The sequence below is a fragment of the Candidozyma duobushaemuli genome (genome assembly GCF_002926085.2).
Source record: "Candidozyma duobushaemuli strain B09383 chromosome Unknown A_B09383, whole genome shotgun sequence".
Classification (NCBI taxonomy): domain Eukaryota; kingdom Fungi; phylum Ascomycota; class Pichiomycetes; order Serinales; family Metschnikowiaceae; genus Candidozyma; species Candidozyma duobushaemuli.
Window position 1 is genome coordinate 243,367 of NW_020289901.1, and position 24,012 is coordinate 267,378.

Sequence of the window (24,012 nt, forward strand, 5' to 3'; positions counted from 1 at the left end):
CATCCATGAGGTTTTCGTAAAAGAAATCTTAACTAGTGTCCAAGGCCATCTAGACTAATGTGATTGTATCTACAGAAAGCTAGCCTTGGAGATTCACAGTTCTTGTCGTTGAATTTTAAATCCTTGTTTTGCTCATTCCCAATAGTTCCGAGAACACGCCCCGCGGTTGAGAAAATAAAAACACAAACAAATACGCCGCAAATAAACACAAAAATTGTAAATCTTGAGTTTGAAGAAAAAAAGTGATACACGAGAATTTTATGTTCGTTTTCCTACCGAGCTTGTCGAAGAAAGGGACACCCCGGACTTCCACCGTGGTAAACTCTTCAATGGTATTGGCCCAGCCAACAACATCACGTTATCGCCCAGTCAGATTTCGCAGCCAGCGCCCCATGTTACCCAACAGAGAAGCCCCTGCATCTAACCGGTCATGATGTTCCGTGCGTCGGCGTCGAAGCTGATACTAAGTAACCTCCCAAGATTAAATTTAAAATAAGACATAAATTTTCGAAATCCATCAACTTTGTTCCATATTCGAAGAAGCTTCTAATGTGCGAAAAAGAAATGTCTACCGGCAGACAGTGACGCACGGGGCAGGCTATCATGGGGAGCGACTGGCGGGCCGGGGAACTAGATGCAGTACCTCCTGTTGCGCAAGTCAAGCTCCACCAAAAGAAACGTTTTCTTCCATCTGTCACTCATCCATATAAAAAGCTCTACCCCACATATTATCCAACATCCAAACGAACACCAAACCTCAAGTCATTATCAACACACACCCTAGACTTTGCTATACCTTTGATACACCTTAGCTACCAAACTTTTATGCTCATACTTTAAAATCCAGTGGCCATGTCGAACCCATACATGTTCAACTACCAACAATACTCGCCTCAAATGAGCAACTCCCAAATGAATACATCCCCAACTTTTGCCAACATGCTGTATCACGGAGGACTGGGCAACTCGACCACTAGCTCCTTGTCGTCGTCGTCCTCCTCCCTGGTCACTTCCAACTACTCTTTGCACAACTCCCGCTTGAGATACTATCTTTCCAAGTCTTTTGATGCCGAAGACGACATGGAGTTCTGCCCGGACATTCCCGAGTCGTTCAACTCGAACCACATCAAGAAGTTCAATCCTTACACTGCTAGTGTCTTCGCACCAACTGCCCACGTTGGTGAGGCGCCAGCTCTGCCTGGAGCCCTGGAGTCACCTAGAACAAACACTCCAAGAATCAGAAAGCCCGTTGAAATAGTCAACCCCCACACCAAGGTGCGGATTGGCTCTCCAGCATCCCACAAGTAGAGCTGGCAGCGGCATTATGCGTTACGTTATTCATCGACCCGACTCCCAGTCGGGTCTCTGTCATTTTAGACCGTTTTTTGGGGCTGGCCTCCTGTGAGCGTATGGGTCATTCCGCACGATCTGTTGTATATTACAAAGACGGTATTCATGTTAGAATTGCGTAGTTCTTATCTGTAAATTAGTGACATGGCTTGACACAATCTTTCTTATCGAAAGGCCCATTCATGACGAAAACTGCATCAAGCGCTTATCGCCAAAAAATAGCCAGGTCGGCTAAATCATTATCAGTTGTGCGTCGCAGTTGTACGATAATACATCCTCCTCGGCAAGGCGTTATATGCTACTTTCATCTCTATCTGTTGCCTTTGTCACATTTTTTATCCACTTACGTTCTACCGACTAGCATCTCTGTATCTACCCAAAAATATTGCTTCTTGACCTTTATGCTCTGTTTTTGTGCTCTGGCTTTGTGCCCTGATGTAACCTAAGCATTTGGCCAATCACTAAAACGTACCTTACCAGATAAGGTTTCGCAGTTGACACCAACCCCACGAAATCTCGAAGTGGCGTGTGTATGCGAGACTCAACGGTCTTATAATCGAAAGAATAGACCTTCCTTTTGGGGGCTACGGAAAAAAATCGTATCACGGAACGGAAGTTTAACCACCACCCCCGCAGGCAAATCTAGTTAGGCCCGAGATATAGGCACGTGACCGCAGCCGCCCCAAGGTGGGTTTCTGGTCTGGCGGTCCCTTGATAAACACTAAACGGGTAGTTCGCGCCGGTTTTCTAGACAGCGTCCGCCCGATTAGGCAGCTGGTAGCGGCAATCTGGGGCCGACCTCCACTAGTTGAAAAAGTATTTAAGGACTGCCATACCTCCTTTACTTCTCATCAAACAACTTCATTTTTCCATCAGATGCCTGCTGCCGTGCACCCATTCGATTCCGCCAGGGACTACGAGATTAGATTGGCCACCAAGTTGGTCAAGGATGCCCACCAGGCTTCCGACAATGTTCACTTTGTTCAGGTTGACAGATGTGACCCTCCAAAGAAGGACATGATCAGATACTTGGAAGCCGAGAGACACGGTGGTGACTTCCCAAGAATTCCAAGAGTGTTCTACTGTTACTACTACACCAACACCTTGACTTTCAACAAGGCCTTGGTCAACGTCACTGCTGGTCACATCATCACCAAGACCCCTTGCCTGAGGGTGTTGTCGGTCCTTTCATGGCCGAGGACATGGCCGAGTGGAGGCTCATTGCCTTGCCCACCCTGCTGTCATTGCCGAGGCCGAGAAGTTGAACTTGCCAAAAGACTGCAAAGTCATCACCGACCCTTGGATCTACGCTACCGACGATCCAAAGGAGAAGAGGCCTTTGCTTCAGTTCTTCATGTACATCCAGGCTAACAACGGCCACACCGAGTCTAACCACTACTCCTTGCCTTTGAAGTTCTCCCCAGTTTTCGAGGCCTACACCAAGAAGTTCGTCAGAATGGACTTCTTGCCATCCGGTTACGACGGCACTGTCACCCCAACCCAGGCTTGGAAGAGATCCAAGCCTGCTGAGTACCACCCAGACTTGAACGGCGAGAGCTTGAGAGATGTCAAGCCATTGTTGGTCAACCAGCCTGAGGGTCCTTCTTTCACCATGGAGGGCTCCAAGGTTAAGTGGCTTTCTTGGGAATTCAGAGTCGCTACCACCGCCAGAGAGGGTTTCGTGCTTTACGATGGTTGGTTCAAGGGCAGACAGGTGTTCTACAGAATCTCCTTGTCTGAGATGACCGTGCCTTATGCCGATCCAAGAGCTCCATACCACAGAAAGCAGGCTTTCGACTTGGGTGATGCTGGTTTCGGTGTTACTGGTAACTCTTTGAAGCTCGGATGTGACTGTCTTGGTGTCATCAAGTACTTGGACGGTATGTTCACCGGTGGTAACGGTGAGCCATCTGTTATGCCATCCACCGTTTGCATGCACGAGCAGGATGATGGTATCTTGTACAAGCACATGAACTACAGAACCCAAAACTCTGTTGTTGCCAGAAGAAGAGAGTTTGTTGTTCAGACCATCGCCACTGTTGCCAACTACGAGTACGCTCTTAACTTCAAGTTCGTCAACGATGGTTCCATTGACTTGGAGGTCAGAGCCACTGGTATCTTGTCCACCATGCCAATCGATGACAACATGACTGTTCCATGGGGCACTGTCGTTGCTGAGAACTGTATGGCTGCTTACCACCAGCACATCTTGTCTTTCAGAATCGACCCAGCTGTCGATGGCCACAAGAACTCCGTCTGTTACGATGACGTTGTGAAGATGCCAAGAGACAAGAACAACCAGTACGGTAACGGTTTCATCACTGAGAGAACTTTTGTTGAGAAGGCCGGCTCCGTGAAGCAGTCTCCATTCACCAACAGAGCTTACAAGATCATCAACGAAAACGTCAAGAACCCAATCTCTATGAGCAACGTTGGTTACAAGGTTGAGATGCCTGCTAGACAGATGATCATCTCCGACCCTGACACCTACAATGTCACCAGAGCTAAGTTCGCTACTGAGCAGCTCTGGGTCACCAAGTACGGTGACAACCAGTTGTTCGCTGCCGGTGAGTTCACTAACCAGTCTCAGACTGACACTGGTCTTGGTGTCTGGGCCAATGGTACCGACGATGTCAGAAACGAGGACTGTGTTGTCTGGCCAACCCTTTCCTTCACTCACATTCCAAGAGTGGAGGACTTCCCAGTTATGCCTGTTGAGAAGCACAGCATCCACTTGGTTCCATTCAACTTCTTCGACAAGAACCCTGGTATGGACCTCCCACAGGCCAACAACAACTTCAACAAGTCCACCTTGGCTAACGTTGGCCTCGACGAGAACAAGGCTTGCTGCAAGAGCACTCTTTGAGTTTTTGACTGACTTACATACATAGACTACATTTAATATTTGGTGAATTTGAGATGTAGAGCTCTCGTCGCTTGCAATTAATCTCGCTCTTGATCTTCAAAAGAGCATCCAAAACCATAGTACCACAGGACTTGAGTCAACTTCGTACTTTTGCTTCTGGGAGACATTGCAACAATCACTAATGCTTTGTGCAGCTACAAAGTACTCTTTGTTGAAACTTCCCTGTCAAATTTGCGGCGTCCGCAACACTTTGATAATGTTTTGTACGTCGAAGACAGAATCAGAGCACAATTTTATAAAACCGAGTAACAGATCAATGAAGGGACCCAAGAACGGCTTAATTATCTCAAAATCATGGGCTTGAAACTGTTGATAGCATCTGAGTCGGTGCAGAGCTAGACAATTTGGTTTGCATACAACCAGAAACGTGCATATAAAACATTTTAAAACTGCATTTTATATTTACACTGCGAGCAATTCCTACATCAAAGTCCGAGATAGTTTAGTGGCTAGAATTACCGCTTGTCGCGCGGTAGACCGGGGTTCAATTCCCCGTCTCGGAGCTCTTATACGCGCAAGTGGTTTAGTGGTAAAATCCAACGTTGCCATCGTTGGGCCCCCGGTTCGATTCCGGGCTTGCGCATCGTTTTTTATTTTTTAACGCTCAAAGGGTCCGCAGCAGTGACAGAAAGCAGAGTAAGATGGAAGCTTTGCGCAGGCATTCCTGCCTGGCGCGAATACACAGTATCTACATGGGCTCAGCTTACTCCCTCATATAAAAGTAACACATCCCTAATTTTTGAACCCTACTTTTGAGTTCCATAAATTTGATGTCACAAGTAACCGAGCCACGTATGTATCGCCAAAACCCTACGAACGTCAGCCATTGCTAACAAACAGCCTATATCCACGACAAAAGACCCACTCGTGGAAACACCCGTGGTAGGTTCAGTTGGGTTAAAAGACTCGTCCAGGGACCCAACTCCCAAACAGCCCCACATCAACATCAACCGACACAACGCGTTCAGCACCAGCCACGGCTGCTGACGACAAGAGCAACGGGGCTTGAGCGTCCTGGGGAGGTTAGGTTCAACGTAAGACCCACGCCAGGAATTCCTACGCCAGGAATTGCTCTGGACGACAACAGCACGCGAAAGTCGCTCAAATCCATGGACATAGGTAGTGACGCTGACTCCCAGATGTCAGAAGACAATATCTCCACGATTCCGCTTAAGCTGATAGTTTCACACACTTCGACAAACTCACCTTCGATAATCAGCAGCGAGAATCACCCAGATAACAACTCTGGAGCGGCTTCAACAGCAGAAACCTCTGTATTTCCCAGCCCCACGCGTCAGTGTCGCCTAGCTATTATACGGGGCTGTTGAATACCAGACACGGTGCCGAGAGAGAGCGAGACAGTGAGCTGATTGTGACACTTGCAAGTCTGTCAAGGCGAGTAAGGCGAAGAAGCATCGATACCAACTGCAGTATGGCTGGCATTCCGCCCGCTAGCATCATGGAGCGCTTGACGGTAAATCCGTCGACCAGGGACCCTCCGGGGGACGAGGAACATTCGCTAGGTAGGTAACATGGGTATATGAATGGAAAGGTTTGGAAGTTTTACACTGGAATGCGCCTGGCGCCTATTGTAGACGAAGAAGAGCCGACGAATAAGGTGCGAAGACCGAAGACTAGCCCTCAGGGGGATTTCTGCAAAGTGTAGGTCATTTCGCTTATGCGTGTTTCTGATCCGAATGGCTGCAAACGAGCAGCACATTGACAACATCAAAAAACCATTCATGGGGGGCCAAATGTTCCCAAATATAGGATATTAATCTAGACCTCAGCATCCTTCGTTTTGGTCATTAGACTTCTCATCCAGGAATTGTCAACCCCTTCTAGAATCCTGTTGAAAGCCTATTATCATTGCGCATAAGCTTTTTTTTGCTTGGAATGTCAACTAAACCGTAACAAAACTTCTTTAAGGTTAAGGCAATAGTCTTTTTGGATCTTCTCTTCTAGATTGTTATTTTTTCGGAGTGACCATCTTTTGGTGGTGTTCTCTATTGTTCGGTTGGGGTGGGGCTCAAGGCTATGGAGTGCACCGAGAGAAATACTAAACAAAACAAACAATAGTGAGGCGGTCGCACCAACTACCAAAAGTTAACATCAACACATCCTCAGGCCGTTAGAAACCGTTAAAGAGAAGACAGGAGTATGGGCAATTTCGGTAATGACTCCTCTATCGAAGGAGATGTCTATGTCCAGCGGTTGGCCACTTATATCCGGAAAAATGAGGAGGCTTTGGCGAACGGGCTTCTCTGTTTTCTGAAAAGCAGGGGCAGTTCGAAAGTCAAGCCTCTCAGGATGACCTTTACCATTCACCACTTGTACTATATTACCGAGAGAATTGACAACTCTTCACTTGGGGTCGATGTTGGCCCCCTTAACATCAAGTTGGATACCCCGAACCACGAACCCACATTCATTTCCTTCATGGCAAATAACGCCAGAACACAGAGACAGTTTGAAAGTGATGCCCGGTCGATCACGTCGATAAATTCTGTCAAATCTATCGTGTCCAGCGCCTCGGTGTATTGGAGATCTTTCTCGTTTAGCAAGGATCCGAAGATCATACAAAGGGACATCAAATACTTGTATTCGTCATTTACCAAGATACCTTGCTTAATATTGTCACCCAAGACAAAAATCTACAGTATCTCGGGCTATGAAGAATATCCGTGTGATACCCTGGTCCCTTTGAAGATGTTCAAGAACCTTCAGGTGCTAGAGTTGGTGGAGTATGAACCTAATGAGCTATTTGGCTGGCATGTGCTCAGTGAGCAATTGAGAATACTTATAATACGGAATTCCAAGGTCTCGGATTTGGCACTGATCCTTTTCGCTTTGGTCGTTGACGACGAGAATGGTCGTTCCTCATTCAGTAACTCACGCCAGTCTAAACGCCACGAACCACCATTCCTCCATGACACAGCAGAGACAGGCCCTCATAAGCATCACCACCCACGCAGAGAACGGGCTTTCACTGCGTCCGCGAGCGTGCCATCTCATCGTGATCTGTTCCTCGCAGATTCCACATTCCCCCTGTCTACCGACTTGGCCTTCACCGCATCCGCTCATTCCCTTGAGCGTGAATATGCCGCTTTACCCGAGTCAAAGTGGTTTTACTTACGTCAACTCACTGTTTCAGAAGGTTCAATCACATCCATCCCAGCATTTGTCTTCAAGCCGCTAACGAATTTGGTCAAGTTGAACTTGGCCAACAATTTGCTTGAAGAGTTGCCTCCAGGCCTAGATCAGCTTACAAACGTGAAATATTTGAACTTCGCTGACAATTACATCACTTCATTGCACAATTTACCCGCAAACCTCAAAAATCTCACGACTTTGTCTCTCAACAACAACAAAATCACTAATATAGACGGCATCGAGAAGATGGAGAGTTTGGAAAAGATCGACTTGCGGAGAAATAAGCTTGGTTCAATCGCTCACTTGCGTCCGCTCATAAATCTATTCAAAATTGAGGGTTCCAAGCTTGGCAACATATTCGTTTCGAGCAACCCTCTACCGAAGACGTACCGTGCAGACCTTTTCAACCTATTCAACGGTGTGAGGTCACCCAACAACATGAAAATAGATGATTCTAGACCTGGCTACTTCGAGAACGCTCTATTGTTAGATCGTGAAGAAGCCGTTAGAAAGTTGAGGAAGTTTTTAGAGCCAGATGCACCTGAGACGAAATCAAAGAGCGCTAGAGGCTCCACTACAGCGACATCTGCGAACGGTACAATCACTCCTAAGACACCTGACAGTCCTACTACTCATCGCCATACCCAATCCATTGGTAATGCGAGTGATCTCGCTCAATCAGTAAGACTGCTTGATATAAAGGGTCTTGAATTAAGCACAGTGCAGCAAAAGCATTCCAGCCAGATCACCACGAAATCCACGAAGACTCCAATGACTCCTCCTGTGGCGGCTGCCGAGGAGGGCGCTTCACCACTCAACACTAAGACCCCTTGCAAAATAATCAGAACCTCAACAACCAGTCACAATACTCAACGAGCAAGTTCTCGAGCATGACAAGACACTCATTTTCTCCCCCAATGCTCCATCCCAACGGTTCTGCGGCGACTCTCAAGAGCTCAACCACCTTGAGTAGGATCGACTTGGAAAGCACTGGTGTCAACAACCCAGCACCTAATGTCATTACACCTGTTCAAGTACAGGTGGAGGGTTTCCAATAGTTACGGCGTAATTTAATGTTCAATTCAGACACTCCTTAGAGCGGGTAGAGCTATATATATCGCACCATCCATTTGTGCAGCTGCAAAAAACCAACCTCTTTTCTTTATCATGAGAAACCCCTTAACTCCCATTTTGAGTTTCTTGTTATTCAATTCCTTTGTTAACGGTGATTCAGAATCTCCTGCAATCACCATTCAATCCACATTCAACCATAGTGGTGGGTTGCAAAAACGGGCCAACCACCGTGAGAGTCCATTGATCTACTATGGAGACGACCATCCGCTGGAGTATTACTGGACCAAGCCGTACTATCCAAGCCGTTTGTAACACACTCACAATTTCTAAATCTTTTCTAACATTTAGCTCTCGGTGGTAGAATCGAGAATCACTGGGAAAGGGCCTACGACAAGGCGAGGAAATTAGTAGATCGGATGTCAATTACAGAGAAAGTCAACTTGACTACTGGATCCGGTTGGGGATCGGGCCCATGTGTGGGCAATACTGGCTCTGTTCCTCGACTTGGTATCCCAGCATTGTGTCTTCAGGATGGACCCAATGGAGTGAGGTTCACTGATTTCGTAACACACTTTCCTTCCGGTTTGGCAGCAGCAAGCAGTTTCAACAAAGAGTTGATTTATAAAAGAGGTAAGGCTATCGGAAGAGAACACAAGGCAAAGGGTGTTCACATCGCTTTAGGCCCTTCCATAGGACCTATGGGTCTCAAGGCTAAAGGAGGCAGGAATTGGGAAAGCTTCGGCTCAGATCCTTACCTTCAAGGAGTTTTGGGAGCGGCAACAGTGAAAGGTATTCAAGAGGAAGGAGTTGTAGCTGTTGCAAAGCATCTAGTGGGTAACGAGCAGGAGCATTTCCGTCAGGTAGGTGAGTGGGACCATGGAGACTATGACCGACTCGATCTGTCGATCAGCGCCAATATTGGTGATCGTGCCATGCATGAAGTTTACTTGTGGCCCTTTGCAGATGTGGTGAAAGCAGGTGTTGGTGGAGTAATGTGTGGCTACAATATGGTGAACAACACCTATGCCTGTGAGAACTCGTATCTTCTTAACTATCTACTTAAGGAAGAGTTGGGTTTTCAGGGCTTTGTCGTATCCGATTGGGGTGCCCAACACTCTGGTGTTACTTCTGCCCTCTCTGGTCTTGATATGACCATGCCAGGTGAGGTTTTCGATGACTGGCTTGGTGGTAAAGCATATTGGGGACCATTACTCACCAGGGCAATCTACAATCAGACCATCCCCCAGGAGAGATTAAACGACATGGCTTCCAGAATACTTGCCCCATTCTTTGCAATGAAATCAATTCAGCTTCCTTCCGAAGAGGAAATTCCCAACTTCAGCTCGTGGACGCACCATACGTATGGCCAACAGTTCCCATACCAGCACTACGGAGCCATTGTGCAGCAAAACTGGCATGTTGACGCCAGATCTGAAATAAATGATGAAATTGGCTTGGAGTTGGCTCGCCAGGCAGTCGTCCTTCTCAAGAACAAGAACCGCCATCTTCCTATCAACAAGGACGATGGAGTGAGAAGGCTATTGGTGGCGGGCTTGGCTGGAGGAAATGACCCCAATGGATTCAATTGCAGAGACCAGAAGTGCACTGATGGAACACTCACGTCAGGTTGGGGGTCTGCCGCTGTTAATAATCCATGGGTTATCACAGCGCAAGAGGCTATTTCCAAGAAGGCTCGTGAAAGAGGTATAACTCTTGATATCTCCGAGGACAACTGGGATCTCGAACGAACAGAGGAATTAGCAGATTTTGCAGATATGACTATTGTTGTGGTTAATTCGGCATCAGGCGAGGGCTATATCGATGTGGATTGCAACTACGGTGATCGGAATAATGTCACTCTCTGGCATAATGGCGACGAATTGATCGAGCGAGTGACGTGCCACTGCAAGCGGGTTGTCGTTGTTGTTAATGCAGTTGGACCTGTGAACATGGAAAAGTGGATCGAACATGACCATGTTGTTGCTGTGCTCTTTGTTCCACCAACTGGTCAGTTTGTCGGAGCTGCAATTGCAGAGGTCCTCTTTGGAGAGGTGAACCCTTCTGGAAAGCTTCCCTTTACCATCGCCAGGAAGAATCTGCACTATGTTGATATCAGGGATAGCTTGGGCGATTGCGTTGACCCACAAGACAATTTCGAGAGAGGTGTCTACCTCGACTACAGATTCTTCGAGAAACACACCATCAGGCCCAGGTTTGAGTTTGGCCACGGCTTGTCGTACACAAAATTTCTGGTGAGTGATCTTGATATCTGTGAAATTAACCCACCAGCAGAGTACCTCCCCTGTCCCCCTGACTACTTGCCTCTTTCGAAGACCATCCAGGATGATGTCTGTGACCCTGAGGATGCCCTTTTCCCTCATGACGAAATGGACCCCGTGCCAGGTGTAATTTACCCTTATTTGTACAGCGAAAACATCAGATCACTTGAGGATGACGACTGTTACGACTATCCAAAGGGCTACGATCCAGATCAGAAATGCGAGGCACCTTTGGCTGGAGGTGCGTCTGGAGGAAATAGCGCACTATGGGAAACCCTTTACAAGGTTTCTGCCAAAGTCACGAATGAAGGATCAATGGCAGGAAACTACGTTGCTCAACTCTACATTGAATTTCCCAGCACCATCGTGGCATCACCACCCAAGGTGCTCAGAGGCTTTGATAAGATCTTTTTGCAGCCAAACGAGTGTGGAGATGTGGAGTTTGATGTGAAGCATCGTGACTTGAGTATCTGGGATGCCGATTCACAGCAGTGGATCATCCAAACAGGCACATACAAGTTGTACGTGAGCACACTGAGCAGGAAAGTGGAGCTCTGTGGAGAAATAGAGATCGGCTGCTAAATGGCTGCGAAAAATGTACTACACCTTGGGTGTTATTGTTTAGGCGCGATCACCAAAACAGAGGTAGACCAACATGGTGTCTTCCAACCCATTGGGAGAAAAGTACGCCAGATTTAGGGCGTTGAACCCTAGGTCAGTCCGGCCCATCAGTCCTGTGAGGCTGCTGAGTCCCGTCAAGGGAACTCGATCCTTATCCAGAAAGTACGATGAGTACTTAAGAAACCGGCCTTCGGCACCAAGACTTGCTGAACCGGAGCAAGGTTACACAGCTCGAAAATTGGAGTCTCCAATTAAGCTACTAAGAGAGCCCACGACATATGCTCGGAGATTGTCTCGACTAAACCGAGATCTATCACCTCCAAAGCGTTCCTGGGAGAAACCAGAAGCTCTAGGGATAACAAAAAACAGAAGCTGGGCCGACAAAAAGGAGAAAGCCACGAGGAAGAGCCGATCAGATCAGGGTGGCGTGTTTCTGAGGCTACGATCCTTCTTGTCGAAGATGAGCTCTACCGACGATCAAGAGTACAGGCAACTCAGCGAGTCGGCCGGCTTGATAAAGCACGAACTACCCGTTGAAACGCCGAAGCGCCATGTACAGATCGATCAAAGCTTATTTCAGCGCAGATATCCGACGTGGGATAAAGGAAATGAGGTTGATGAGGTAGACGAGGAGGTCAAGAGAGCCAAGGCGCGTGAAGAGGTCAAGACGTTGAAGGACAGAATTGTTGAGCTTGAGCTGCTACTCTCTCAGGAGCAGAGTAAAGCCGCTGACACCAAGGATGAGCTTCAGAGGAAGTTGTATCTTGCAACCCAGGATCACGAGGCCACCATACATTCTTTGAAGCAAGAGCTTAAGGAGCTTGAATTTCGTGCTAGCCGGAGATACAAGGAGTTGGAGAGGCTGAAGCTAAATGAGCTCAGGGATGAGGTGTTGCGAGAGAACGAATCATTTTTAATGCAGCAGAATGCTAGGGACCAAAGCTTGAAAAGACGCGAGGAAAGTTTGGAGGCTAGGTCACAGGAGCTTGAAAAAAGAAGAATTGATCTTGAAAAACGAGAGATTGATATAAAGCTGAAGGAGGAATATCTCAAGGCCGCTGAGGCAAAATTGACGGCTAGACAGCTTGAGCAGGCAGCCACTGAGACAAAAAATCCTCTCGAAGAAATAAAGGCGAAGCTCCGAGAAAACGAGAGTGATATGAAGAAGTTTCGGGAAATTGTCAATACCGTCATTGAAGACACAAGGAGTTATAAAGACCACAATCTTCTGTTCCGTCTCCACAACCTAATTGAACCGCTCAATACAACAGACGAAGTCTTACTGAGCAAATGGGAGACTCTTTTCGAAGATTACGGAGAGTATTTCAGGGCTTTTGATTCAGAGATGCCAGAGAAGCAGCGCAGGGAGAACTACAACCCGAAGTCTTTGGAAAAGATTGAGGTCAACTTCAACCAGCTTCAAGAGGAGTTCAAAGACAAAATCGACAAGAGACGCCTCAGAATCTACCATCTCGACAGGCTCATCAAACGCAGTTGGGTAAGACGTTACGACTTTGACATTGTCAAGGCCGAAAGAATCGCCCAATATCTCAAAACACGGGCGACCTTATACCGAAAGCAGAAATTGGACCATGAGCTACTCGAAAAATTCGCACAACTTCACAGCTCTCTCAAAGCTATCCAGGCAGCTGTGGTGTAGGTCGATCCATCACCACTAACGCGCTGCTCAACGCGCGTCTGTATCTACAAACACATTTCCACTCGATTTATAGAACTTGTACAACTATCCAAATATGTCGGGACCAGCATCGCTCCCAGTGAAATTAGTCCCTTCTAATATACGGCCAATAGCTTACCGCATACTATCGAAGAAACATGGTCTTAACATTCAAACAGATGCCCTCTCTGTGCTCACAGACGTCATAGGGTTGAGATTTGGGGCAGAATGGAGGGGCCCTAAAGCACAGCAATTCATGGAAGAGATTGCCAAATCGTGGAAGCATCAAGACAGGGGTCTCTTTATTGACGGTCCAGGCTTACAGCAGGTTGTCAATGAACTTAGCAAAGAGAAGAGCGTCGAAAGAGATGAACCTAAGCTAGCCCTGCGCTCAGACACGCTAATGGATATCGATGCTCCAGCACCGGCTAAAAAGGAAGTGGTCATTAACTGGACCGACTACTTCAGTTTCATCACTCCAGACGAACAGCCGAACTTCGAGTTTGATAGAGTGAGAAAGCAGTTCACACCCAAACCACCAGTGGGTTCAAAGTTGCAAAGCTCATTGAAAGCAGCTACAAACTATTTTAATCAAAGATACCATCTACTTGTGGACCGTTTGTCGAGGCATGAAAACTTTCAGAAACAGTCATTCTCCAGTCTTGCAGCCATCAACAGCACATTAAATAACAGCGACGTGAAGTACGATATTACACTAATCAAAAATGTGTTGGGACGTGATGGTAGTAAGTTTATCTTGTTTGGACTTTTGTCCAAGAACATGAATGACAACTACATTCTTGAGGATTCAACTGATCACATCGAATTAGACTTCACTCATACACATGCTACCGAGGGCTCTTTCTATACACCTGGAATGTTTCTCATCGTTGAGGGTATTTATTCTGCTTCGGGTGGATCTATGAGTAATGACGCGTCAGTGATCAGTGGTCGCTTTCATGTTTCCAACGTTAGTCATCCACCCGCCGAAAGACGTGACACAAGTTTGAAGAGTTACGGCTATCTTGATTTCATGGGTATTCTCGGTGGTGTGTCGCGCTCTAATGGTGCCATAGGCAAAATCGATAAACCGCTTAGAAAGAAGCTCAGTTCACTAGAAAAAGCTTTGGGTGGACACAAACTTATATTTCTCGGAGCTAACTGTTTCCTTGATGACAAGAAGATAATGACAGGACTCAAGAAATATTTCACAAAGCTTGAGGCTCTTCTTATTGATCAACAAGGTTCGGATGATTCAGAACTTCCCTTGGCAATTGTCATGACAGGCTCGTTCTGTTCCCAACCGCTCACAGCAGCCAATGGGTCAAGTACGTTAGTCTCAAACTCCGAAAACTACAAAAGCAATTTTGACGACTTTGCAGCCCTCTTAGCAAACTTCCCAGTCATCATCAAAACGTGCAAATTCGTTTTGGTTCCAGGACCAAATGACCCATGGCAATCGTCCTATTCTTTAGGAAGAGGAAGCCTCACAAGCATACCGCAAAAGTCCATTCCCAAAGTATTTGTGACTAGGCTAGAAAGACTTTTACCTAAGGGCAATCTCATTTTTGGCGGAAACCCAATGCGCATCAATTACATATCGCAAGAGATCGTGTTATACAGAGACGACTTGATGAATAAGCTAAAAAGAAATGATATAATATTTCAAGATCAGCTTCAGCAGCTTGAAGATGAAGAGGCCGAGAAAGAAAATCTTCAAGAGGGTTTGGATGTGAAGAAGATCGTTGGCGATCAGGGACCTTACTTGAGCTCCAAAATCAAACAAGCTAGACAATTGGTAAAGACTATTCTTGATCAAGGAAATCTCCAACCTTTCTTGAAAGATTTGAAGATTGTTGACCCCAACTATCTGCACGCGCTAAGAATTGAGCCTCTTCCAACCTCCTTGGTTCTTTTCGACACGCGCTTTGAGTCCTTTGAGGTGACTTACAATGGCTGCAAGGTTGTAAACATCGGCAGCTTGATAAGCAACAAAAACTCTAAGAGGCTTAACTATGCAGAATATTACCCAAGTCATAAGAGCTACTCTTTCAGAGAGCAGTATTTCTGAGACGAGCGGGACTAGGTTTAACGGATTGTGGGGCAGTCGCTCACAGAGTGCGCACACCGACCATGATCTCAAACTTCGCACACTAAAGCATAAATCACCTTCATGTCCACCCAAGAATTCCACCGGGATCGCCATATCAAGTTCATTCAAGAGCTTGATTCAAAGGTTACGAAGCAAACATATGAGTATTGGCTACTGGAACACCTTCGGCTCAATGGCTTGTACTGGGGTATAATGGCGTTGGCCACTGTCAACGCGTTGGATGCGTTGCCTAGAGACGAGGTGATACAGTTCGTTATGGACTGCTATGACACGGAGGAGGGTGGATTCGCTGCTTTTCCCGGGCATGATGCTCACATCCTCACAACGCTTTCAGGACTACAAATATTGTACATCTACGATAGATTTGACGTCATCGAGGGTGAAAAGAAAGATAAGATCCTTGAGTTTGTTATGAACCAACGTTGCAGTGGTGGCTCTTTCAGAGGCGACAAATTTGGTGAAATCGACACCCGATTCGTTTTCGCTGCTGTTTACATTCTCAAGATGTTGAAAGCACTCACACAAGAAATTGCAGATGGGGCGACAGACTTCATTCTTCGTTGCAGAAATTTCGACGGAGGCTTTGGCCTTCTACCGGGCTCCGAGTCGCATGCTGCCCAGGCCTACACATGTCTTGGAACATTGGCTATCTTGGGAAAGTTGGACAAGATTGACAACAGAACGCCCAGTTGGCTCAGTGAGAGACAGGTTCTCCCGTCTGGTGGATTCAATGGTAGACCAGAAAAATTGCCTGACGTGTGTTACAGTTGGTGGGTGCTTCTGAGTCTATCAATGTTAAAGAAAGCCCATTGGATTAGTTTCGAGCACCTCGAGAAATTCATTTTGGAATGTCAAGATCTAGAAAATGGAGGTTTCAGCGACAGGCCAGACAACCAAACTGACGTCTATCATACATGCTTTGCGATCACTGGGCTAAGTTTGATGTTTAGCAGCAAATATGGCATGAAGCCCGTCGATCCGATTTACTGTATGCCAGTGGATGTTACTGACAGACTATCTACATAAGGAATTTCGATGAATATTTCACAGGTGTTATCAGATGCTATGAAATGCGAATAAACAGCTTTAACCTGATGAATACAATTCTGTTTCCATCATCCACACATCGCCCACTTCATCGATGTGTTTGATCTGCTCGTCTGAAAATTTGATCACTGTGCCCTCTATTAGGTTACTCTTCGTTTCTCCATCCTCCTCGAAGTAGCCTCCGAGAGAGGAGTAGGCACACCACAAATAGTTTTTGCAGTAGTTCATCATATGCCACGCAGCCTCAGGCTCGTGCTCGAGGTTTTTGGCCTTTTCACGGTTTCTGTCGAAAGGGGAATAATAGCATGCAAAATCTTCAACTTAGATCTGAAGAATGTTTCAAATTCCTGTACTGTCTTGTACTTCGTGAAACGTCTGTTACTGTTGAATTCTTCTTGAAACTTGACACCCTTGTCAACATTACCGCAAAATCTGAAACCCGAATTGAACCACACAAGAGTCTGATTATCAGTGTCACTGATGTGACTGGGGTGGGAAGAGCAAAGCTCCTTTGACTTGAAGCTCTTGATCTGATTGATATCTTTGTGACGTTCGGTTTCGGGAGTCATCTCACCGATAGCTGCGGCAAAGTTATCGTCAAATTCATAGTTTTCGTCACCAGCAAGAACTAGCGAAAGCCAGAACAATTCTTTATCACCATAAAGACGAGCAGTGATGGGCTGATAAAAGTTCAAGACAGACATCATGAAGGGCTGTATAAAATGTTTTTTCTTGTTGATAACAACGAGACCACTCTCCATGTAGTTCTCGAAACCAAGGAAAAACTCGTTATCCAACGTCTTATTTTTGATTTGGTTGATATTGAAGACAAAGCCATCATCAAGTGAAGGCATAAGCTTGTGAAAAAGCACGGAATTTTCCCTTTCACGGAAGTTGAAGGTGGAACGATCCTTGTAGAACATGGTGCCCGAGTTGATGTATTTTTTGAGCTTGAATAGGAAGTCTGGATGCTGCAACAAAACTGTATCAGCGTCGAGAAAAACCATTTCTTCGAAGGAATTGAATAAAGTTGCCATGATCTTGTTGGCAAAACCATTGAATTTGCCAATGAACTGAGGTTCGATCGCAGGACTAGCGTCAACAAACCAAAGGTCTTGGGTTGGGTAATTATCATACTTTATTCTTGCAGCCTTCACAATATGGGCTTTCGATAAGTCATTGAGTTTGGAGTGATACACGATCTGGATAGGATACCTGTTACCGAGGAAACGAAGAACCTTGATGAGGCGAATAGCGTCGTCGACGTGATCATCATTGAAAGTCATCACGATTCCTTTTCCGTTCAAGCGGTTTTTGAACTCGTTGAGGAAGCAACCTTTGTTCTCATGGACTCTATAATTGTTACCAGGGAAGTATGCCTTCTCTCCGTTGTGACGGGTGAATTCAGGATACTCCATGGTCAACCATGGGAACACTTTGCTTTCAATCTGTGAGCACAGCGTCTTGTCACGATATATGGAGCCGTCCACCACCTCGTCTGGGTCAGCGAGATAATCCACATTTTTGCTCAAGAAATACTGCTGTCTTTTGACATAGCTCGTGTCGTTACGATAAATTGCTTTATTCTGCGATTGCACATAGCACTTATCGAAGATACGAACGTGGGCAAGAAAATCGTGCAACCTTTGCTCCGAAGCATCGACCTCTTTCCAGAGCTTCTGGTAATCATGACGAATCTGAGTATCGGAAAGTGGTTCCGGAGCGGGTCTTCCGAATTTCTCCGCCTCTTCAACTAGTTTCTTGTGGTCCTTCTGGCGACTCTCCTGATATGTCTTGAACAGCTGGAAAGCAGTCTTATCGTACGAGACAACCTCGTTAGGATGGATCAACCAGTCAGGATCACTTTTCAGCAAGTGGTTGAAGTAGATCAGACACCTTTGGTCAAACAGGTATTTTTTTAAAAAGTCGAACATGCTGATGGAACTGAGCACCTCGTCGTAAGCTGAAGACCGTGTGGTTATATGAGACATGGATGGGTGCCTCTGGTGGTACATCGAGAAGACAGTCATGAGCTCCTTTTTTGTGAGCGACTGCTTCAGTGCCGATGGAATATAGCTAGTGTCGAGTCCTCTGTAAGAGGTCCACCAAATGGCAAGACATAATAGCCAAGCTAACGCAAGGTACTTCCAGTAATAGGATCTGGAAAACAAAATGCGTTGGATCGACATGACATGAGGTTTGCCGTTAGGGGGAAGAAGCGAAGGCGTCAATAGTTGGTGGTAAGGACGAGATTGGGAGGTGCAGAATATAAGATAAAAGGGAAGGCTCCCTAGAGATGCGGTGCAGTTGGGCGCGATCTGAGCAAAAAAAGAAAATAAGCCAAGCGCACAAAGGAGGCAGTGACAAATAACCAGCCATGGGCGCACCCACTGATAAGCACTTTCCTGCTTTTAGGGTTGAGGGTGAAGTCACAAAAATTGACAAGTTTTTGCTGAGACCCAAACGCGTCCTGCCCTTGGGTGCTCAACGCCTTATCCCTTAAACCAAATCGAGGAGTTCCGGACTTTGCCCACCCTGCTGAGTACGTCAACATAGGCACCTCGGGGAGGCCGCTGTGCGTGGCCGTCGCAGGAACCATGGCTCAATGCCGGGAATGCAAGTTTGCCTGACGTCGAATCTCTCAGATTAGGGCTTAGTACCGCGAAAATTGTAAAGTCTGAGATTCCTTCTTGACGTTGGTGGCGTGTTGTTCATGCGGCGCTTGACACTTGTGTGTGCAGTGGCGGCTTTGAAGTAAAAATTTGGCTTTTAAGGCCGATCATCGTGTCTGCTTTTGCTTTTTATTGTTTGAGGGTTCGGCTTTTTTTTTCCTGAGCAATAGCTCAACTTCAAAGTTCAACTCCCCTTGCGGCGTAGCCCCTTATGCTTGGTTGTTACAGTCCTTGCTCGTAAGAAGCCCAGTTCCCTGCGTGCTTAAGCGAGGCGCACCCTACCAAGAATGTGAGCCTATGGCATAAAGGTACTTCTTGGAGGAGTGTGTTTTTGTGGGTCCCGCCGATCTTGGCACAGCAAACATTGTGACTGCTGATTGTTCCAGAATATGTCATACTGAAGATTACAATACCGCGGTGGACTGCTTATTTTTCTTCGGCTTGCGTCCACCTCCCAAGCCCTCACGATTGATTTGCTAGAGCGACGCACGTGGACTTTAGTGCGATCTACAGTCAGGTGATACAACGCACGTGCATCAACCTAACTGAGGCTCACGGTGATATCAGATTTCCAACCCACCCAAGGATGACACTGTACTTCTCAGACTCCCCACAGCACCCGGCGCTGCTCATCTGTGAGTTGTGCCGCTTGTTCTATGACAACAATTGGGTCACTGGCACTGGTGGTGGTATCTCCATCAGAGACGTCGATGGGCCAAACCCCAATATCGTCTACATCGCTCCCTCGGGCATTCAAAAAGAGCGTTTGAAACCAAAGGAGATGTTTGTTGCGGAGTTGCCAGGCAAGATCTTGAGAACGCCTAACGATGAATGTACTGGTCAGCCCTTGTCGGCAGACTTGGCCAAGGATTTCAAGTACAAGCCCTCTGCGTGTACGCCACTCTTTCTCAGCTGTTACAACTTGAGAGACGCTGGCGCATGTATTCACACTCACTCACAAAACGCAGTGATGGCAACTTTGATTTTTGAGGACAAGGTGGAGTTCAGCATGAGCCATATCGAACAGATCAAGGCCTTGCCACAGCTTGCTGCCAACCCAGAGACAGGCAAGATTGAAAAAGTTGGCAGCATGCAATATTATGATACGATGGTGCTTCCAATCATTGAGAATACACCTCATGAGGAAGACTTGACCGACACCTTGCAGAAGGCAATCAAGGACTACCCCAACGCCACTGCTGTGTTGGTGCGTCGTCATGGTATTTATGTATGGGGTGAGAACGTCTGGAAGGCTAAGGTGTACAATGAGGCCATCGATTACTTGCTCGAATTGGCAATCAAGATGCACCAGAACGGCATTCCTCTCGTCAAAAAGTGAGTGGACAGTATAGAATGGATGGGAGATCCGTAATAGTTTGTAGGCGACCAGCTAAAGAGGGTTCTTTGTATCCTTGAGCTCTTCTCCATTAATGTTAGCCCAGTCGACTTCGATGGAATCGTCGATTTCACCCACGCAGACCACGTTTCCGCCTCGTAGAAGGTAGACACCCAATTGGAGAGTTTCGTTTTCTTCATCGGGGTAAATTACGCGTTCAATGGTCTCTGATATGACGATGTTGGTGGAATGGTCGAAGCTCTCGAGCTTGCCTTCAAATAGACGGGCATCAGTGGTTACCACTCGTATTTTCTCTGCGGTTAGTATGGTTATGTAGGGTGATTTTAGTCATACATACTTCCTAAGAAGTCTTTGAGGGAAGACATCACTTAGTCGGGTTAGAGCTCCTAGGTTTCTGTGATGGTTTATAGCGAGAATCTGCACGTGACTTCAAGCTTGTCAGCCGTTTAATACATTTACCGATTCAAGAAGGAGTGGGGTCTCTAAAAAGAAAGATAATTATTTTTTTCCTCTTCTCTATTGGTCTTTGTAGATTTGAGGTTGATATTTCGTTCCGAACTGTTGTCATCAAAGTTAGGTTCTAACTATTTATTGAACCGAGGGAGAAGAACTTATCAGGAAACAACAGGAGACAAAATCGATGAGCATTTCGAGATGAGGCATTGGAAGACTTCGATTCGAAAAAAAAAAATGGGGTTCACAATTTACGACCTTTTGTGCATCCAACGAGCGTTTTGATTGCATTCTGCGAACAACCGGATATTATCGTGATAATTTTCAAAAGAATGACGAATTGAATTGAAAGCTACATCTTTTTTCTTTAGTCTTCTTGCATTTCAGTCTGTTCGGGATTATAATTTCGATTAGTGATCTAAGTTTTAGCTAAATTATTCACATTGAAGATTCGAAGAAAACGAATACCAAACCGTTTAAGCTTTCCACAACAATGAGGCCGGCTGAAATTCAAGAAATTTCTTTGTAAGGCTCTTCAATTACACGAAAGGTCTCCCACCATGGCGAAACCGAAGTCAGTAAATCAAGAAATCTTTCTACGTCAATAGCAGCTCGGCGTTGCCCGTTTCAGCACAAATCTCAAACTTAAGACTCACCACAAAGACATTGTTCTCCTCAGCAGGCTTACAAATTTTATATGGCGGGAGCTCGGTAGACCTATTTCAGAGGTTGAACTCATTCTCACCAGACCCTTAATTTCTACTATACCCATCGAACAATGTCATTGAACAATTAAAGTGTTGAGCCTTGGCAACAAGTCCCTTCCCTTAGTTAACAAATCGGAGATAGACAGCCGTTTGGCCAAGCCCGAAGAATCTTGGACCATCGGTGAGATGCCGTATTGAGGATGTACCGGAAGCGAGATTCAAAGCCACCTTTTGCCAAAAGAAAGCCTATACCACCTACTCAAACGATGAGTACCCCATACACCTGAGCGTTCTACCTATGACTAAAGGTCCACTCCGGCCACCGGAACAACTGTTGTCCCACTAGGATCCGTAAAGGCAGGCGACGGCGAGTCACGTGGACAGAACAATCCCGCTTCGCTCGCAGAAGACACCGTTCGACGTGGGCGTTGCATTTTTCGCGCACACTTTGGTTTCTTTTTCGGAAGAGCCTCGCTCTCACCTCCGCCTTGCAGAAAAGCCCTGGCATTAGTGCTTTGTGAGTCAGGTTTTTCCTCACATTCGCCCCATATATATCACCGCATCTCGCAGAATTGCCCACTGCACCGGACCGTTGGTGCGATTTTGCTGCAGAGTGGATGCAAAATTCTTGACTGACCTTCACTTAGTTTCTAGTCTTTATAGCTCGTACTTGCACACTTTCTTGAACTTATTTTTCAATACACACTTTACAAGGACACCATGAGTCTTACAAACAAGGAGTCTGGTGATTCCGCCAGCACCCATGCCTACGAGCCACAAGAAACCCAAACCCATTCGAGATGGAAGTCTTTCAAGGACTCGTTCAAGGCTGCTGAGACGATGACCGCCGATGATCTTTCGGATTCGGAGATGGACGTGGTCCAGAGGGCTAACCAAAACGCCTCCAACTCCCAGCTTTCCAGAAGATTGAAGAATAGACATTTGCAAATGATCGCCATCGGCGGGTCCATCGGAACTGGTTTGTTCGTTGGTTCCGGCTCGGCCTTAGCCACTGGAGGCCCTGGTGGTATCGTTATTGCCTGGGTCATCACGGCCACATCCATTTTCACCACCATGCAAGGTCTTGGTGAGCTCAGTACTGCTTTTCCCATAAGTGGAGGCTTCAACATCTACGCCACAAGATTCATTGAGCCGGCTTTTGGCTTCGCTGTGGGCTGGAACTACTTTATGCAATTTTTCGTTTTACTACCGCTAGAGCTTGTGGCGGCGTCGATTTCGGTCAAGTATTGGAACGACGAGCTCAATCCCGTCATTTTTGTGGCCATTTTCTGGGTGGTGGTGTTCTTCATCACTATGCTCGGAGTTCGCTGGTACGGTGAGGCCGAATTCGTCTTCTGTTTAATCAAGGTTATCACCGTCATTGGTTTCATTATTTTGGGCATTGTTCTTGTTTGCGGCGGAGGTCCTACCAAGGACTTTGTTGGTGGCAGATATTGGAGAAATCCTGGTGCATTTGCTCACGGTTTCAAGGGTGTATGTTCTGTCTTTGTCACAGCAGCTTTCTCCTTTGGTGGAACGGAAATGATCAGTTTGGGTGCTGCCGAGGCTGCTAACCCATCCAAGGCCATTCCTCAAGCCATCAAGCAGGTCTTCTACAGAATCGTCATCTTCTACTTCGGTACCATCACCTTGATCGCTACTTTGGTTCCATACAATGATGAACGTCTCTTGAATGCTGACTCCGACGTGGATGCCACCGCCTCTCCTTTCGTCATTGCCATTGTCAATGGTGGTATCAAGGGCTTGCCCTCAGTCATCAACGCTGTTATTCTCATTGCCGTTCTTTCTGTTGGTAACGCTTCCGTTTACGCCTGCTCTCGTTCACTTAACTCTCTCGCTGAACAAGGTATGGCGCCTAAGTGGACCGGTTATGTCGACAGACTTGGACGTCCTCTCGTTGCCATTATTGTGACCAACGTGTTTGGTCTCTTTGCATTTATCGCTGCTTCCGACAAGCAAACCGAAGCTTTCAACTGGTTGCTTGCCTTGAGTGGTCTTTCTTCCATCTTCACATGGATGTCCATCAACATGGCCCACATTCGTTTCAGGGCCGCCATGAGGTCTCAAGGCAGATCTTTGGACGAATTGGCATTCACCTCCCTTGTCGGCACCCTTGGATCATGGTACGGTTTCGCCATTAACTTCTTGGTCCTCATTGCCCAGTTTTGGTTATCCTTGTTCCCTATCGGAGTTGCGCCAAACGCATCGGATTTCTTCCAGGGCTACTTGGGATTCCCAGTTGTTCTCTTCAGTTACATTGGTTACAAGATCTACTCCAAGAACATGAGAATTTACATCCCCGCCGAGGAAATTGATGTGGACTCTGGTCGCAGTATCGTTGACACCGATCTCATCAAGCAGGAGGAAGAGGAGGAGCTGGCTAGAAGAGCCAGCCAGCCATGGTGGAAGTGGATCATTGGGTTTGTTTTTTAAAAACATTAGAATAGCATTACGGACGATTTTTAACGATAGAATTATTTCACTAACGGATTTGTAAATTATTTACTAAAGGTATGTGTAGAGAAGTGAAAAAGTAAGTCCCCTTTGAACACTTCCAGGTA

At 46.5% G+C, this 24,012-nt stretch overlaps 10 protein-coding genes and 2 non-coding genes across 12 annotated transcripts; 11 read left to right on the plus strand and 1 right to left on the minus strand. All coding sequences in view use genetic code 12, as the record gives it.

Annotated features, from left to right (window-relative positions):
* Positions 1 to 852: 852 nt before the first annotated feature.
* CXQ87_000113 (uncharacterized protein) lies at positions 853 to 1,308 on the plus strand (the record flags this gene model as incomplete). The annotated part of the gene is made up of 1 exon (XM_025478698.1): positions 853 to 1,308. One exon carries the CDS (start codon positions 853 to 855, stop codon positions 1,306 to 1,308), a length of 456 nt encoding a protein of 151 aa, XP_025338171.1.
* Positions 1,309 to 2,226: 918 nt separating this feature from the next.
* Positions 2,227 to 4,216, plus strand: AMO2 (Amo2p; the record flags this gene model as incomplete). Its single annotated transcript, XM_025478699.1, has 2 exons — positions 2,227 to 2,523; positions 2,567 to 4,216. The coding sequence occupies 2 exons, from the start codon at positions 2,227 to 2,229 to the stop codon at positions 4,214 to 4,216; spliced, it is 1,947 nt and encodes a 648-aa protein (XP_025338172.1).
* A 491-nt stretch (positions 4,217 to 4,707) lies between these two features.
* On the plus strand, positions 4,708 to 4,779 carry CXQ87_000115. Its single transcript has one exon. It is a non-coding gene; the product is annotated as a tRNA-Asp (tRNA).
* Positions 4,780 to 4,788: 9 nt separating this feature from the next.
* Positions 4,789 to 4,859, plus strand: CXQ87_000116. The gene has a single exon. It is a non-coding gene; the product is annotated as a tRNA-Gly (tRNA).
* Positions 4,860 to 6,436: 1,577 nt separating this feature from the next.
* On the plus strand, positions 6,437 to 8,487 carry CXQ87_000117 (uncharacterized protein; the record flags this gene model as incomplete). The annotated part of the gene is made up of 2 exons (XM_025478700.1): positions 6,437 to 8,212; positions 8,275 to 8,487. The coding sequence occupies 2 exons, from the start codon at positions 6,437 to 6,439 to the stop codon at positions 8,485 to 8,487; spliced, it is 1,989 nt and encodes a 662-aa protein (XP_025338173.1).
* A 432-nt stretch (positions 8,488 to 8,919) lies between these two features.
* BGL22 (Bgl22p) lies at positions 8,920 to 11,364 on the plus strand (the record flags this gene model as incomplete). The annotated part of the gene is made up of 1 exon (XM_025478701.1): positions 8,920 to 11,364. The coding sequence occupies one exon, from the start codon at positions 8,920 to 8,922 to the stop codon at positions 11,362 to 11,364; it is 2,445 nt and encodes an 814-aa protein (XP_025338174.1).
* Positions 11,365 to 11,437: 73 nt separating this feature from the next.
* On the plus strand, positions 11,438 to 13,063 carry CXQ87_000119 (uncharacterized protein; the record flags this gene model as incomplete). The annotated part of the gene is made up of 1 exon (XM_025478702.1): positions 11,438 to 13,063. One exon carries the CDS (start codon positions 11,438 to 11,440, stop codon positions 13,061 to 13,063), a length of 1,626 nt encoding a protein of 541 aa, XP_025338175.1.
* Positions 13,064 to 13,157: 94 nt separating this feature from the next.
* DPB2 (DNA polymerase epsilon noncatalytic subunit) lies at positions 13,158 to 15,152 on the plus strand (the record flags this gene model as incomplete). Its single annotated transcript, XM_025478703.1, has 1 exon — positions 13,158 to 15,152. The coding sequence occupies one exon, from the start codon at positions 13,158 to 13,160 to the stop codon at positions 15,150 to 15,152; it is 1,995 nt and encodes a 664-aa protein (XP_025338176.1).
* Positions 15,153 to 15,254: 102 nt separating this feature from the next.
* BET2 (Rab geranylgeranyltransferase) lies at positions 15,255 to 16,220 on the plus strand (the record flags this gene model as incomplete). The annotated part of the gene is made up of 1 exon (XM_025478704.1): positions 15,255 to 16,220. The coding sequence occupies one exon, from the start codon at positions 15,255 to 15,257 to the stop codon at positions 16,218 to 16,220; it is 966 nt and encodes a 321-aa protein (XP_025338177.1).
* A 60-nt stretch (positions 16,221 to 16,280) lies between these two features.
* On the minus strand, positions 16,281 to 18,430 carry CXQ87_000122 (alpha-mannosyltransferase; the record flags this gene model as incomplete). Its single annotated transcript, XM_025478705.1, has 2 exons — positions 16,281 to 16,496; positions 16,520 to 18,430. The coding sequence occupies 2 exons, from the start codon at positions 18,428 to 18,430 to the stop codon at positions 16,281 to 16,283; spliced, it is 2,127 nt and encodes a 708-aa protein (XP_025338178.1).
* A 1,069-nt stretch (positions 18,431 to 19,499) lies between these two features.
* On the plus strand, positions 19,500 to 20,252 carry CXQ87_000123 (methylthioribulose 1-phosphate dehydratase; the record flags this gene model as incomplete). The annotated part of the gene is made up of 1 exon (XM_025478706.1): positions 19,500 to 20,252. The coding sequence occupies one exon, from the start codon at positions 19,500 to 19,502 to the stop codon at positions 20,250 to 20,252; it is 753 nt and encodes a 250-aa protein (XP_025338179.1).
* Positions 20,253 to 22,150: 1,898 nt separating this feature from the next.
* On the plus strand, positions 22,151 to 23,884 carry CXQ87_000124 (amino acid permease; the record flags this gene model as incomplete). Its single annotated transcript, XM_025478707.1, has 1 exon — positions 22,151 to 23,884. The coding sequence occupies one exon, from the start codon at positions 22,151 to 22,153 to the stop codon at positions 23,882 to 23,884; it is 1,734 nt and encodes a 577-aa protein (XP_025338180.1).
* Positions 23,885 to 24,012: the final 128 nt, after the last annotated feature.